The sequence below is a fragment of the Notothenia rossii genome (genome assembly GCF_949606895.1).
Source record: "Notothenia rossii genome assembly, chromosome: 9".
In the NCBI taxonomy this organism is placed as follows: Eukaryota; Metazoa; Chordata; class Actinopteri; order Perciformes; family Nototheniidae; genus Notothenia; species Notothenia rossii.
The window spans coordinates 67,536,818-67,553,457 of NC_136907.1; the positions used below are offsets into that span (position 1 = coordinate 67,536,818).

General features: G+C 40.3%; 2 protein-coding genes across 2 annotated transcripts; one reads left to right on the plus strand and one right to left on the minus strand.

Annotated features, from left to right (window-relative positions):
• The first annotated feature begins 3,964 nt into the window (after positions 1-3,964).
• On the plus strand, positions 3,965-9,593 carry thoc1 (THO complex 1). The gene is made up of 21 exons (XM_079650199.1): positions 3,965-4,549; positions 4,753-4,826; positions 4,916-4,976; positions 5,075-5,144; positions 5,647-5,765; positions 5,854-5,902; positions 5,980-6,075; positions 6,197-6,279; positions 6,372-6,445; positions 6,545-6,653; positions 6,736-6,867; positions 7,389-7,489; positions 7,582-7,648; positions 7,796-7,846; positions 7,940-8,010; positions 8,128-8,223; positions 8,333-8,398; positions 8,478-8,561; positions 8,688-8,835; positions 8,930-9,014; positions 9,262-9,593. The coding sequence occupies exons 1-21, from the start codon at positions 4,406-4,408 to the stop codon at positions 9,537-9,539; spliced, it is 2,058 nt and encodes a 685-aa protein (XP_079506325.1). The 5' UTR covers positions 3,965-4,405; the 3' UTR covers positions 9,540-9,593.
• A 298-nt stretch (positions 9,594-9,891) lies between these two features.
• Positions 9,892-16,557, minus strand: usp14 (ubiquitin specific peptidase 14 (tRNA-guanine transglycosylase)). The gene is made up of 16 exons (XM_079650200.1): positions 16,348-16,557; positions 15,287-15,432; positions 14,674-14,706; positions 14,449-14,553; positions 13,983-14,086; positions 13,822-13,880; positions 13,605-13,735; positions 13,427-13,507; positions 13,257-13,339; positions 12,960-13,074; positions 12,678-12,743; positions 12,459-12,551; positions 12,222-12,350; positions 12,017-12,080; positions 11,334-11,441; positions 9,892-10,731 (listed from the first exon to the last, which is right to left on the minus strand). The coding sequence occupies exons 1-16, from the start codon at positions 16,361-16,363 to the stop codon at positions 10,586-10,588; spliced, it is 1,479 nt and encodes a 492-aa protein (XP_079506326.1). The 5' UTR covers positions 16,364-16,557; the 3' UTR covers positions 9,892-10,585.
• Positions 16,558-16,640: the final 83 nt, after the last annotated feature.

Consider the following 16,640-nt stretch of genomic DNA (forward strand, 5'->3'; position numbering starts at 1 on the left):
TGTTTACATGTATAAGCATACTACATATTACCGCTCAGAATTATTCCGTTCTATGAATACAATTTGCAGATGAGTTTCAGTAGATGTGGGATGAATCCTGCCTGCTCCTTTGAAACAGCTCTGATAAGAAGTGAAATGGATGACCCATGGCTAATATCAGTAAACTATTTGAAGCTTTTTTTTCTCTAAAATCCCATTTCACTTTGTCAAAGACAAATGTAGCAGATCTCTGCTTTCATTCCAGGTGGACTTGCTGGGGCCAATGTTCGGAGGCATAGCAGCAGCTCTTATCTATGACTTCCTTCTGTAACAAGGAACAAAAGTATGCAGTGCAACAATCCGAATAAAGATACTCTCACTAAATATATCATTCTTCATGGCTTTCCTCCTTTCAAAGAGGAATATTTCTCTGCCCCAGTGAATATAATTATAACTGTGTCAGTTTGCCTCCTCATAAACCTACTAACGTGCATAATGCTATTAAATGCATCAATGAATGATAACCGCGCTTGGGTTTATCTCTCTTATACGACTCAACTCTTCTTCTCATGGATTTTTATGATGGGATTTCAGCGGCTGGTCATGTGACAGTGGCCAATCTAAAATCTCCACTCTTTGTTTGCTCAACCTCAGAGGTCAGGGCATTGTGTTTAGCCTCTTGTTTTGAAGTTTGTCCTCAACAACATGGACAATGCTCTTTTTGTTGCCCTTCAGTCATTTTGTCTGAGACCGTCCTTCATCAAATTATTTTGGCTCTCATGTTGTGCTTGATTATTCCATGATTTGGCATGAAAGAGTGTTTACTGGTGCTCTCATTATAGTTATCTAGACACAATAAACAATTGGGAATGAAGGCTTAACCTGCTTTCAGAGTGACGTAATTATACTCAACACAAAAAAATTGCCTGTCTAACACATCTCCTGTACATTCTCAAAGGCTTCTTTGATACAAACAAAGATGCAAACCATCAATGAATTGAAACTACAGCCAAAGCATGAAATAAATTCCTCTGTGCAACATACTTTAAACAATGGAAAATACCTCAATCAGCCATACTGTCATGTTCCTTTATTACAATGAACATGTCATTGTAGCTTATTTCCAGTCAAATTGCACAAACACTGTCCTAGTGCAGTACAGAAATAACTAGCTGTTCAAATGTGTATTAACCGAGACTGCAATTATTCCTGCACAAATACTATTTACTTCAGTTTGAGTAATATTTGCTGAACGCTCCAGTGAACAGTTGTTTTAGAAACCAAGCCTTTTTAAAAACAAAACTATGTGTGTCCTGCTCTACAGGACTTAAGTCTGCAGAAGGAACATGGGCACCAAAAACGTTAGGAGACAGACTAAGATATTTTTTGCTTGTTTTTTATGGAACATATTGTAAAAAAAAAAAAAGAACAATGGAGTGACACCTCCATACATTGACTTGCTTAGCAGAACACGGAGTATCTTCTCTTAACATTTGTAACCCTACCCCCCTGTCTCAACATAGTTTCTGATGCTGGGCCCTTATCTGTAAGCTACTTGCCCGACTCACGCCCTCTCTGCTTTTCATCACTTTTTGGCAGAAGTTAAATAAACTATGTGTCAGAAAAAGGGCCTGTGGGGGGTTGGGGCACAGTTATATATCTTTGGAACTACGTGCAGAACTCCGTGTTTAAAAAACAAGGTGCCAATCAAAACCGCAGGAAAAAACAGTTCTCACTTTGTCTACTCATGACTACTGCGCTCATACAGACATGATGATATGATTCCCTCAGCTCTTTCTAGATGACTCCACTGACATACAGTACGTTTTCACAACCTTGGTATTTTTCTAAAAACTTTGGCTCAAGACTTTTAGGTGCAGTTAACAGTGTTTGTGTCGGCAGGGATAAACGCTTGTCAGATGGTGCAGAAGGTGAATGGTCCCACTTCTACAATCTACTACAGAGGCCCTGACCCGAAACTGCTTGGTAAACAAACACAGATCAAAACACAGTGTTCCCATTGGTTCTGTCAAAGTTAAAAGCATAGTCTGGGATTCATGAAAACCAAAGGCTAACCTCACCACCAACAATACAAAAAATAATGAAACCTGTTATTGCTCTATAATTCATTAATTTAGATGCACAAGTGACTGGACCCTACACTCTTCCATAAGTGGGTCTAAAAGAACCCGTATTAGAATAATATGTGATTTTATGCCATTTTTATCATCTTGGTTAAGAGAAATCACTTGTATAATATTAAGTATTATATTTTGGTTCACATTAGAAATATTTTATATTTAATTTTTCGCAATTTATAATTTTAGACATTTTTTTTACATTTTGAAAAAAAACGTTTTGAACATATTATTGGGGTAGTAATACAAAAATGCAATTTCTTAAAATGTAAATTTAAAATGTGAATGGCATGATATCCAAAACATGTTTTTTGAGGAATAGCTGGAATATGAAATGATAAAAAAATGTAATTACAAAGATACTTCAAGAAAACCACCTTACCAGGCCCAAAAAGACCCACTTATGGAAGCTTGGGGTCGTAATACAAAAACTACAATTTCTTAAAATGCATAACATCTAAATTTAAAATTTGAATGGCATGATATCCAAAACATGTTTTTTGAGGAATAGCTGGAATATGAAATGATAAAAAAATGTAATTACAAAGACACTTCAAGAAAACCACCTCACCAGGCCCAAAAAGAGCCACTTATGCATCTAAGGGTTAAAATGTGATTTAAAGCATAGCAACAACAATTTGCTTAACTCAATAGTAATTGTAAATATAACAGACACAGTCCTTGTGCTCATGTAATATGAAAGTAAAGTCTGACTTTGATTCTGGAAAAAAACCCACACATGTCCAACTTGACCTAGCAAATTGTTTTTAAAAAAAAAACGATTCTGTATGTGAATTATATACCAGGAAGGATGGATTGGACATTTAATGATTGCCGTCTCAGTGTAATGCTCTGCTGGTCCTATGTGCTTTGTGACATTGTTGAACTGTAGCCTACTGTAAATCTTCAAAAAAGCAGGCCCTGCAGGCAGCTCTGTAGTTTATTAAACTGATTTAAATTGGACAATCATATCACAGCAGTGTGCACACACAAACACAGAAGCAAAAAACATGAGTATGTTAGCTGTGACCTCTGTGAACCCTGCTCACAAAGGCCACAGGCAAGCAATGTCCCTAACCACCAAGGAGACATAAAACATAACATCATGGGACCAACAATTAATAAGTGAAGTTTTTTTACAATAATTCTAATGAGTGAGCAACATTAAATAGACATGCATTTATGTCAGTCTGCACGCCGATGTTACGTAAAATTGTACAGGGATTATCATCAGGAAAGGGTGGATTTCAGATTTATCCTGACATAGGCACAGAGCGTCCACTCACACTCACTCACTCATACACACACACACACACACACACACACACACACACACACACACACACACACACACACACACACACACACACACACACACACACACACACACACACACACACACACACACACACACGCACACACAGTGCATGGTCTGAACGCTTCAACATAACGGACACAAATAGTGTGCAACACTGACACCCTCTGGTCTAAAATGTATTAAGGTCTGCATGCAGACTAATTAATCCTCTATTTTATATATTTTTATATCATGATATTCCTTCAAGTGTGCTCAATATGATCTAGATGATCTGAGAACATTAATGCTATTCAGACTCAATATTAGCAGTATTTAATCTAAAAAACAACTGAGCTGTTATATTAAACAAAAAACATTTGAAATGACAACATTCAGTTTACTTGCTCATAAAAATGAATGTTTTTTATTGGATGTATTTATCATAGTGTAATTTATCATAGTAGATTATAAGAAAACACATAGTTACGTTTTTATGTCTCTGTTAAAATAAAGACAAACATGATCGTCGACAAAACACAAGTTACAGAAATCAGTCATAACAAAGGTCTATACAGAAAGGAACAGACGGGAGGAGATCATCATCACTAGACTCAGATTGGATCATACAGGATTAAACGGCGCAATGTTTATAATGGTAAAAAGTGAAGTTGAAGAATGCAGGGGGTGTGGAGTGAAAGAAAATGTGGAATACATCCTATTACTCTGCAACATGTACAAAACAGAGAGGGGTAAACGAAGAGACAGGTTCAGAGAGGCAGGAAGGGAGTGGAGCCTGATGGGGATACGGGGAACAGAAGGTGATGGGGTAAGAGCTACCAGGATGGGCATTCTTAAGTATTTCAGTGAAACGGGATTTATTGATTTATGGATTTATTGGAAGAATTTAAAACAACGTAAACACAGTGGTATAATTCCACAAGTGGTGATAGGATGATATGGTGATACACACCCTTGTACAGTAGGTGGTGGTATGCACCTTAAAGTTGTTTGCAATCTGCCAAAAACCAAGAGAAGAAGAAGAAGAAACCGGATGTTCAGTGGCACTTCCGGTTGCAACGGTGTAAAGATGTCGCCCTCCTTATTTAATTTTGTGGACGCTAAAGACAAATTTACGGTGAGAATAATCACTTTTCTTCCTTGAATGGAGTTTTATGTTATGCTATATGCCGTAATTTACACCATAGCTACGTAACAGGCGTTTCACTGCTTGTTCTGTTAGCTAACTAATGTTATCATAGCATGGAGCAAATGCTAAGCTAAGCTAAGAAAACGATATCTAACATACATGTTCTCTCATTATGTTCTCTTCACCAACAGGCGTCTGCCAGAAATGCACTAATTGGTAAAACTAGCAAACCTTTGGTAAATGCTTTCAACCAGTTTCCTGGACAGTAAGTAACGTTTATCTCTGTAGATGTTATGACTACATCAATGAAATGTCCTTTTAATATAACTGTTAAATGTTCCTTGTGTTTCATAGTGAGGCAGAAAAGAAGACCACATTTGACCAGGCGCTGAGGGGGGTTCTTGGTGATCAGATTGTAAGTAAAATAGGTCTATTTGAATGTAATAAATCCTAATATACGATACAAGATGTGTATAAACTAGACGTTGTTGTTGTTTTTGTTATTGTCTTCAGGTTGAGCAGAAGGCCAACTGTGATGAATACCTGTCTCTGATCTACCTGAGTATTGATGCAGTTACAGAAGGTTTGTGACTGTGTATTTTTGGCTTGGGAATTACAGAATACTTGTTTTGTTTCTAACTATTAAAATTGCCCACACGGCATGTTGTTACAAAACACTCAGAAAGAAGTATTAACCGCCTGTTTTAACTCAGCTTTCTTTCAAACAGACACACAATACTATGTACATTCATAATCAACAGAGAGATGAAAGAAAATGTAGACATTACAATATATACATTTAAAGGATTGAATGTTGTTTTTTATAGCATTACTTTGCCGGGCTCTATTGTATGTTAGTGACTTTAATGATTCAAGTCCCAAAACACTGTATAAATGTCCCTTACCTGGCCCTGCTGCTCCGGTGTTATAACATGTTTCGATTTGACTGCTGCCATCATAATCCTGTCCTAATATGGTTGCACACAAACTGTAACATAATGTTCCTTCAGTCTTTGATGCAAGCTTTGAAACTTCGCACAAAGCTTAAGATGTTTAATCATGCTTTCCCTCCTCTCTTCATGTAGGCATCTGTTCTGCTACAACTCCTTTCCTTCTGCTGGGAGACGTGCTGGACTGTCTCCCTCTCGACCAATGTGACAGAATCTTTTCTTTTGTTGAGAAGAATGTTTCCACCTGGAAATCGGTAAAAAGAAAAGCCTCTCATTAAACGTAATGCTGCAGTTATTCAGCGTAGATCATTTAATGTACTCTCCTATTTTCCATTCTACTAGAACTCCTTCTACACTGCCGGGAAGAACTACTTGCTGCGGATGTGTAACGGTGAGGATAGTTGTTCCTTCTTGTTGAAGATGTTTCAATGTGATCGCGTTTTATAACACACCTCTTAATCTCTGTAGATCTTTTAAGAAGGCTGTCCAAATCCCAGAATACCGTCTTCTGTGGGCGAATCCAGCTTTTCCTGGCACGTCTCTTCCCTCTGTCGGAGAAATCAGGTAAACAGCGTTTGTGTAGATGATCTTTGAATGAACCAAACAACTGAACTACTCATAGATGTTACTTATAGCATTGTTTATGATGTCTTTTATATAATGCTTTTCTATTTGTCTTTTCCAGGTCTCAATCTGCAGAGCCAGTTTAATCTGGAAAATATAACAGTGTTCAACAAAAATGAACAAGAAAGCACTCTCGGCCTGAAGGTAAAGTGTTAAAGCCTCATAACGACTGTTCAAATGTTCTATTTTATGTGGAAATTGTGTTTAAACTGATTTCGTTTTTTCCATGTTTATAGCACACAGAGGAAAAGGAAGATGGCATGGAGGTGGAGGAAGGAGAAATGGGAGAGGATGATGCTCCGGCACCGTGGTAAGCTCTTTAATACACAATAACACAATATGTATTTAAATGACATGTGTCTGTTTCTAGGTTTAGAAAAAGTGACCGTAACCCTATTGTTCCCTTCAGCTCCATTCCCATTGACTACAACTTGTACAGAAAGTTCTGGACCCTGCAGGACTACTTCAGAAACCCTGTGCAGTGTTACGATAAATTCTCCTGGATGACCTTCCTTAAGGTAATTCAATTTGCCTTCCTTGCTCTCCGTTTTTAAAGCTTAGAAGCAACTTCCGATGTAAATGGCTTTTTGTCCCGCACAGTTCTCCGAAGAGACATTGGCCGTGTTCAAGAGCTTTAAGTTGGATGACATGCAGGCCTCTAAGAGAAAGCTGGAGGAGCTGAGGGCATCTGGAGAAGACGTCTACTTCGCCAAGTTTCTAACCAATGAGAAGGTGAGAAAACAAGCTTGTAGGCCCAGAAGTCATTGTTATGATCCCTTAACCGTGCTTAAGATCATACTAAACGAACAAAAGGAATCCCAAAGTTAGGCATTTCTTTGATACAAGGGTTCATTTGGACAGATTCACAACTGGGGATTCCATTTCCAGTTCCATCACGCCACTACCCACTTGATCTGGTCTCATCACACGGCATTAGGTGTCAAGATGTTGCCATAACAACCTGGGATTGCAGATTCAGACTTTTCACCATCTTCTTCACATTCTTAATGAATTCACATTTTGACCGTTGTTTCCACTTCGTAAACAACGGGCTCACACAGTAGGGTTAATTAGTGTATATGTTGATACTACTTTGTTCTGTAGGAAGGTGACTTCACAATGTGTCCATACCAATATCAAACAGAAAGGTTATTTAGTATCACTGGTTTCCTTCGACTTGAATATGTTAATTTGTGGTAATGCGATCTGTGTTGGACACGACCTCATTTTTCTGTTTCGCTCTTCCTCTCCAGCTGATGGACTTGCAGCTCAGCGACAGTAACTTCAGGCGGCACATCCTGCTGCAGTACCTCATCCTCTTCCAGTACCTGAAGGGTCAGGTCAAGTTCAAGAGGTAAAGCATGTCTCTGCTCGGACCTTCAAAACAAAAGATTCCACAAAAGTCCTCATAGGATTCATAACGTGTTCTGTCTTTATCCTATACAGCTCCAGCTGTGTTCTGCACGATGACCAGAGCGCGTGGATCGAGGAGACGACTAAACTGGTTTATCAGGTCAGTCCTAAATCACGATGACAAACATTATTCTATCCAGCGATATCTAGCAAAACTGATGACACTGTTTCCATTTGGTAAGCTTCTGAGATATAGTTTCATGGCGTCAAGAGACAAGTATAGTGATCTGTGAGTGTTGTCTTGCAGCTGCTGAAAGAGATCCCTCCTGATGGAGACAAGTTTGCCACCATGGTGGAGGTAAGCCATGCTTTTGGAAAACTATCATTCAATATTAAATGAGGTTTGTTGTAAGAGTTCACGAGTGACGCTAGAAAACGTTCTTCTCGACAGCATATCCTCAACACAGAGGAGAACTGGAATGGCTGGAAAAATGAGGGCTGCCCGAGCTTTGTGAAAGAAAGGTAGAGAAGATCATTATTGAAATGCCTTCATTCACCCATTATTACAACAACATATAGTGTTGTGTGAGCTTGGTGTAGGCTGGCACAGTGACAGTTGGTTCCACTTCTCTTCAACAGGACAGTCGATGACAAACCCAAAAGACCCACGAGGAAAAGACAAGCCCCAGAAGACTTCCTCGGGAAAGGGCCGGACGCCAAAATATTTATGGGAAAGTACGTGATCTAATCCAGGAGTGGTGTAGTAGTCTGCCTCAGTTTGAAACACTGTAATAACATGCAGTAGGTCAGTATACATAACTCCCACTCCTCTGTGTTTCCTTAGTGATGAGTTGACTCGGCTGTGGAACCTGCACCACGACAACATGGATGCCTGCAAGTCAGACAGCAGGTACATCGAGAGAACAAAACATTTCCCTTTCTGTAAATATTGAAAAGTTTGTTTTTTCAATCTAATTTCTTTCATTCAGGGAGTTCATGCCATCATTGGACGAATTCTTTACGGAGGCTATCGAACAGGCCGACCCTACTAACATGGTGGAGGATGAGTATAAGTAAGTTTGCGCTGTAGCAGACATTTTGAACGAGCCCCCCCTCATTGAAAGATCATTGCTGGCTCGATTCCCACTCTCTGTGTGCGTTTGTGTGACTCTTCTGCTCGTCGCTGTCAATAATTACAGGGTCGTGAGGAACCCAAACTACGGCTGGCGCGCTCTGAGGCTGCTGTCCAGGAGAAGTCCTCACTTCTTTCAACCGACCAATCAGAAGTTCAAGAGCCTGGCAGACTACCTCGACAGCATGGTCAGCAAGCTGGCCAAAGAACTGCCGGTGAGGACTTCAGTTTGACTTTAGAAAGAAGACATTATGCTGCTCTCAATCTGTTGGCAAAGGCTGATTCTGTTTTTTGATTGGATGCGTGCAGAAGGATATTCCCTCTGAAGAGATCAAGACAGGAGAAGAGGATGATGATGATAACGGAGACAACCTCCTCAAAGACAGCAATGACAGTGAGTTGGAAAACTATTCAAGTCTTTTTCAGGTTCCCACCCACAATGATACATGTTTATATTCATATCTATAGGTTTCTACAACAAGGTTAAGATTGATATATTCACACGCATGCATATCCAACATTCCCCATCTTGACCTCTCTGACTGAGGTCCTATTGTGATGATTAAATCGCCTCCTATTTCACTTATAAGCTCATTTCCACTCAGTCTATTTTTATCGTCCCTATTGTGTCTTTGTTCCAGGTCCGAGCATACAGAGCAAGATGGTGACCAACCAGCAGATGGATGACTTAGCAGCCAAACTGGGCGCAGAGTGGAAGGCTCTGGCGTCTCATCTGGAGATGAAGGCGGCGGAGATGCGAGAGATCGAGACCGATAGTGAAGATGTTGACATGCAGGCCAAGCTGCTGCTGGTGGCCTGGCAGGATCGAGAGGGAGCCCAAGCTACAGTGGAGAGCCTGGTGGCAGCTCTGAACTCTGCAGGGTTCTCCCAGATCGCCGACTGCCTCAATGAGGCTTAAGCTTCTACGCTAATTAAATATTCAGTACCTCCATGAGATCACCGCATCTTTTTTTACAACAAAAACAGTGGGAGACTTACATTTTTGTATGTAGTATCGGTTAAAGCGTACTGTTTTTTTAACTGTGAATCCAATAAATGTTTTTTTAATAAATCATTGTATGATCATTCATTATTCTCACATAAAAGACCCTCACATTTTGGTATAACAGTTTATTTTCACCACCTATGAAAAGCAATCGGTCAATAACTTACAGAGTGTTTATGGTTAGGGCTTAAACATGTGGCGGGCTGTTGAGAAGAGCAGCGAAGCGTAGCCTCCTTAAGGAGTCTGAAATCAGTGTCGAACAATGTTCAAGGCTGGTGGAGTAAACCATCACGGTTGAATCTCAAGTCTTTATTTAAACACACAGTTCAACACAAGGACAACCTGTTCTAAACCGGTTCCCCACACACTTCCCCCCCCAAAAAAAAGCATTAGTGAAGATTTGGCAGAAAGAAGCTCATCTGTCAATACATTTTAGAACAATTCCAGGAGATGATGTGAGCCAAGCACTTAAGAAAAGACCTGAGATTGAACCCAAGTTTCCCAGCAGGTCAAAACCTCCATAATACATCTGAGACGATACAAGCCAGAATGTCAGACAGCGGCTTGGCTAGGCATTTTCGTACACGTTGATTAAATGACTAAAGAGAAATATTTTGCTTTTATGATATGAGCACCTTAGCAAAGGCTTTAAAAAATATACAATGTGTATAAAACATTTAATGAAACTGCAGCGCTAGACTGAAAACCCTCTTTCAAAGATCCAGTCCAGAGATTGCCTCTCGTCAAATCTCAATTTTTAAAGCCCACTATAGTTGAATATTTAACACCTTTTGACAGAATTTGTTTTACAAGCATCTGTGTTGGTTACAAAAACAAACAAAAAAAATTAAGGTCATCAAATCTTTAAAGACACCAGTTTTATTGCACATCTATGCAGACAGTGCTTGGAAATGGCATTTTGTACTCGTTGTCTTTGTCTTGGAGGATGTCTTCCACAGCTACTGATCCTCTTGGAGGATTTCCAGCCTGCGGGGGCCGTACAGAAGAACGTACGCTATATGCCAGTCCCCCCCGCCGGACAGCCGCAGGATGTCCTCGGGGGTGACCAGGCTCACCTTGTCATCGTCAAACTTCACCCACTCATCTGAGGCAGAGAGCACAGCAAACATTTAAAAAAGGTCCCCTATTACACTGTTTCTCATCAACATATTATAGGTCTCAGATATATACCAAACAGATCGTGCATTGCAGCATCCCATAATCCCCTCTGTTTCCAAAGTGCTGATACTTTTACTTTAGATGAAAATAAGGAGCCACGCCCCTCTGCGAGATATTTGGTTAAAAAGAACACAAGGTGCTCTAGGAGGAGATTCAGGTGATAAGGAGGGGGGGATTACCTTGGTGTTGCTAATGGTTACACAAGCCAAAACATCGTTATGACATCATCAAGTGGCCAAAATCTGATCAGCTCATTTTCATTCAGGTTTTTATAGAAATGGATCAGGACAAAAAGAGAGAGAATCTTTTTTCCTGAAACTTTCAGAATCTCTTGACTCAGAGGGGACACATGTTGATGTATAAAATACATGAACAATGATTTTGCATAATAGCTGACCTTTAAGTTCCTCAACATCTGTCTAGCTTCCTCTAGGCTTGTATGACCATATATATATATATATATATATATATATATATATGTCATATATATATACTGAATGTGGTCCAGTGTGAAACAGCCCCGCTCACCTTCTTTCCTCTTGACCCAGCCCAGGTAGTGGCCTGAGGAGCTGGAGCGGCCCTGGTGTGTGAGCACAGCCTGCAGGTCGTAGTAGCCGCTGTTGTTGGAGCCCAGGTCTGCGGGAGAAGCAGCAGCGTGTCACAACTCATCCAACCGTGGATAATCATTGACACAAACAGACCTTAAATAAGCTACCCTCAGGTGACATCGCAGATGGATAACAGAGTTTGATGCAACAAAATGTAGCAGGGATTTCAACACTTTTAGAGACGTGACATTTCATTTTGGTAAATTCAAAGTTTTCAGTAAATTAAGAATCACTGTCTGCCTTTTTGACAACATATTTTTTTCGCTGATTCTTGGCAGCAATACCGGATTTTTCAGACGGCTAAAAGCAATTCCCCCTTATGGTGTTAAGAAAGTGCCTATTTAGCAGTTTACATTTGATAGAGAAACCCATGTTGATTAAGGGATTCTTATTCTTTAGCATCCCGGCCAGAACCTGGAATATAATATTAATAATACATGTTATTTATATAGTGCTTTTCATGGTGCTCAAAGCGCTAAATATAAATGCTAATATATGCTACCCTAGTCTTTGATGACACACACCTTTCCCCTTTATGCTGATATTGTCTACATAACATCATGGTAAGATTCCTTTGGGCATTGAGTGAGTGTAAAGACATACCATCAGGGAAGGAGAAGGGCTCATATTTCACTTTTTCTGCAACTCCATCCGGTTTCTTCACCACCTAATGTACAAAAGAAAATGGTGTGTAAATCTCCAGAACTGGCATTACAAGATATGATCATGTGGGAGCTTTCATGCTACCAAGCTGAGCAAGAAAGGTAGAGAGAATTAACCAAGAGAAGTTGCTATAGATGTGCTCTACCTGTTTCTGCGCATTCTCTAGCTTCTTGTCCTCGACCATCTTGAACTTTGACCTGATGGGGAGCATTTTCTCCTGGACCTCCGCGGTGCACAGCTCGTAGACATCCAACATGAGCGGGAACTTGACATCCTTCAATAAGACAACATTTTGCTTTCTTTAGACTTTGCATTCAATTCTAGTCAACAGTCCCCGTTTCAGATAAGTAAGTAATACCAATAGTGACGGCTCAGTACAGACCTTAAGCACTTTAGCATTGACGGACTCCTTCTCTTTGTAGAAAAACCGCACCATTTGAACAGTCAAGTAGGCAGGGAGGCGGCTGAGTTTCGACTAGGCGGAGAGGTAGGAAACATTTCAGAATGTAAACATACACTAACATCGAGTTTGTAGATAAAGAGTAGACATTACCACTTCTGTTAATGGCCAAGAAAGCGTAAAGGAAAAAGAAACACTTACAGATTTTATATACATGGCATTTCTTTCCAAGGATGGAGACATTTTTGTGATTTCTTCCTGCAGTCTCTGAAAAGAGAAAAAGGCAGAAAATGGAATTAAATCCTCTAGAAACTAAAAGAATCACCCTCCAGTTGTCTTATGTATTTTATTTAGTTATTTGACTGAACAGTTAAATGTAAGGTAGCCATGGTCGCATGACTCTCTAGACTCTTGAACAAAACGTTGTGCTCCCCTGTTTCGATGCATTTTAAAAAGCGTAAAGCCGCCTGTTTCGGGACGTACCAGTCTTAGTCCTGTTGCAAGGTATTTGACTTCTTGGTTGATGAAGCAGCTGAGCTGGAGCTGGTTTTCCTTGCCTTTGATTGGCTCCTCGTCCTCAGCCTCTGTGCATTTCATACTGAACACGGGGGTTAAGAAAAAGCCAAGAGGAGTAGTGTGACAGCAGGGAGACATTTCTCGGGTCTAACTTTAACTATGACATTGCACATCACTGTTAACGACCAAACCTTCCAGTCAAACTATACTGAACAAGGACTAACCTAAAAAAAAAGTGATCAACGGAGGCAGCTGCAAGGATACGAGGTTTCGAATTCTACGCCGAAGTACTGGTCAATGAGGTTCTTCTTCGTGGAGGCAGAGGCAGCTGCGCTCTCAGACTCCGTCTAAATGTTTAAAAGACAAAAGTGGAACATGTTATTCAAACAACGCCTTCAGCGCACAGGGTAAAGAAAAAAAGAGAAATACTTTACCTCCATGGGAGTCTCGGGCTCTAGTGGCTCCAACTTCTGCTGAAGCACTCTCATCATCTGCAGCCAGCACTCGTTGGCATCCTGAGAGAACAAAATTAAGTTGATTCAGAGAAAAATGCAGGTACAGGATTTGATGCATGGCTGAATGAATGTTAGTTAGTGTGGTGAAGTTTCTCACCTGCTGGAGGTACTGTCCCTGGTCCCCCTTCTCAGCGAACTGTGGAAAGGCCATGTGAAGGAACTGCAGCAAAATGATGGGTGGCAGGCTGGAGGAGGTCTTCTCCATGGTCTCATACAAGTCACGAAGGGCTGAGGATGAAAGGATGAAAGATATTAGCGTTGAAACCATTAGTTGCCATGTTTTCACAGGGTTAAAAATGCACTATGCCTCATACCTGCCGTGATGTATTGGGATGGGGCACTTGCTCCTGAGGATCGCAGAGCACCTGCATACCTACAGGGAGAGAGAAGGTTTCAGCAGGAGCCACAAAAACAACCCCGATGGATAGGAAACGCCCGCTTTGAAGCATTCATTATGAAATGAGGCTCGACCCACCTCCTAAGTGCAGTTTTGAGCTCTGGCACAGAGCGCAGGCACTGCACTGTGGCATTCATGTAGCAGGTGTTGCCCAGGTTCGTCAGCCCACAGGGCAACTCCAACTGAAAATAACAAAGACGGATGAGTTCCTCTACATTGTTATGAATGTAAAATACAATTTACAAAACATATACATAAATAAAACAAAAGGGATCTGTCTTCGGTTTGGTTTTAAACCAAAGCTGGCATCGTCACAGAAAATGTTTTCTGTGAACAAACAGGTCTTTGCTGTGAGGAACTGACCATTTCGTAACAAAGATGTGAATCTGATTTCCCAATATGTGCATATTAGTGTGTATTTAAAATATAACATTGTCTACTTGGTAAACATCACATGGGGTAAGCATGTTTAACTGGCAGGGTCGGTACGCAAAACACCAATCACCATATTTGTTTTAGGCTGGTAATTTTGAGGCTTACTCACCGCTGAGGCCAGCTGCTCCTCAGTCATGTCTTCTACAAACATGGGCCGGACGGCGGGCTCCTCAGGGAGGGCTTCTGCTGAGCCCATCATCAGGAGGGTCATTCCCTACAAAAAGTAGAAACACACAGAAATAAATGACCCATTTGTAAAAAATGAATTTAGTAGTATAGGTCTGTGAACTTAGAATTGCTTGTAATGTGCAATGAAACAGATCCAAATACTCACATTTTTAAGTTTAATGTTTCCCCATTCATCATCCTAGAATAAAACGAAGCATTGGTTAGCTTATTAATAACAGTTAAAAGAATACATCTTTTACATTTCCGTGGTGTGAAAAAGAATGAATGAAAGTAATTAAAACAATGACGTATCAGTATATCTTAATACTTTCCAACTTGGCTACCCTGTCCATGGCACACAGCCTTCTTCGCACAAGGTTTCATTTAATGCTCAGTGTGTTGTGGTTCTCGTTTGTTTAACAGCTGAGCATTATAGTGTTCAACAAACACAATTCAAACGGCAGTAAAGTTACTATTTTCACCCTATAATAAAACACACATTTGATGTTCATGTAAACATTTACAATGGTAGGGATCGTCTGTGCTTTTTAATAGTTTTGAAAAACAATGTGATGTCTAGAATACACTGGCTTAAAAAAGGATATACTTGTAAGTAGGACCAATTGTTGAATGTTTTTTATGGAATTTCTAAACAAGAAAAAAGTGGAATATTCCCTAATCCTTCAGAACACATTTTCTTCACATGCAAAACAGAACCACAAGACTGTTGTTGTTGTTGTTGTTGTTGTTGTTGTTTTTGTTGTTGTCGTTGTCAGTACCTTCAGAGTGCCTCCCTTCACCATGACCTTCTGTCTGTCGGGCTGAACTCCTGACAGGGCAAAGAGCTGAGCCTTGAAGACCATGGGAGGTTCCTCTGTGTTCAGCTCTACTGCATCAAACTTCTCTTTGCCCCATTTCACATTTACTAAACAAAAGACAAGGGATAGTATACAAGCATACGTTAGACTGTCAGTGTAAGTGTTAGGTTAATACCATGACTTTGTCAATCTGCTGCCATGTATGACACAGCATCTAGTTAGCAACAGTAACGGTTAAACTGCTACATGGAACCAGATAGCTGCAGTCCAACTGAGCTAAAAGCACAAAGTGAAAGCAAACATATAACGCCGCTTGGCTGACAGTCCACTTAATTAAAACTGTTGATCAGCCATTTTAGAAATCCAAATAAGATTGATATCATGTTAACATTGTAAACTCTATTCTGTTCCGTGGGCTTTGTTTGTCTCCAATAAGCTGCAACTGCAGTGAAGGGTTTCTAAAGTGTACAATCATGATTCGGCTAGCTTGGTTAGCGAGGCTAGACGTGATTTTGTACATTGTAAAATCCGTGATGTTAAATCAAAAGGCGGCACTACATTGCGTAAACATACGAGATAAATATCTTAAGGTTGTGCCGAGATACAATGTATTTAAATAACTTGTTAAACTACCTTACTTTACTGTTACCTGGCTAACATAGCTAGCATTAGCTGGCACTTAGCAACAGTAGCTGCTTTTTGGTTTGTCAGATGTCAGTTAGCCGTTCTGGCTAAACCAAACTCATACTGTAAACTCCACATACAAAGGGCATTAGCAGCGTTACACCTTTGTATGTCCCCCTGTCTTTAAATACTTTATGAATAATAATAAAAACTCCAGTAGTGGCCTAACAAGATTGAAAGACTGCCTGCTAGCGTTAGCATGCTAACTGCATATCATGCTAACACTAGCAAAGTTAGCATGCTAAATGTATTTACTGCACTAAAACACGTGTAAGAGTGCATGTTTATCCAGTATTTTCCAGTGGCAACGAATATGTTGTATTCATCCATTATCCTACCTGTATACACCGGCATATTAGGCAACCTTTTACTTCCTCAACCCTTTGTTTTTTCCTGTTTCGATCCACCGGGGCACGAATGAAGAGTTGGCTAGATCTCAGTCTGAACTTCATTCAAACAGAATGACGCTGCAACAACACGCTGGGAATTTATCGATGCGTGCTGTAATCTACTAGCAATCCTGCCGCTTGCAATGCTCCCAGACTACACACACCCAGATCAGTCAGGCATATTAATAACAGTCTTTATGGGAGGGCTGTTGTAAGTGAGGTTTGCTCAGTCCTAAATATTC

Bases quoted from the DNA above. Each gene is read 5' to 3' on its own strand.
- thoc1 (XM_079650199.1), top strand. From the start codon at position 4,406: ATGCACCTTAAAGTTGTTTGCAATCTGCCAAAAACCAAGAGAAGAAGA. The intron at 6,446-6,544 runs GTAAGCTCTTTA...TGTTCCCTTCAG, and splicing joins GATGATGCTCCGGCACCGTG to CTCCATTCCCATTGACTACA. The intron at 7,847-7,939 runs GTAAGCCATGCT...TCTTCTCGACAG, and splicing joins AGTTTGCCACCATGGTGGAG to CATATCCTCAACACAGAGGA.
- usp14 (XM_079650200.1), bottom strand. The intron at 14,707-15,286 runs GTACTGACAACG...GTTTTATTCTAG, and splicing joins TGAAGGGAGGCACTCTGAAG to GATGATGAATGGGGAAACAT. The intron at 13,508-13,604 runs GTGAGAAACTTC...TTGTTCTCTCAG, and splicing joins AGGGACAGTACCTCCAGCAG to GATGCCAACGAGTGCTGGCT.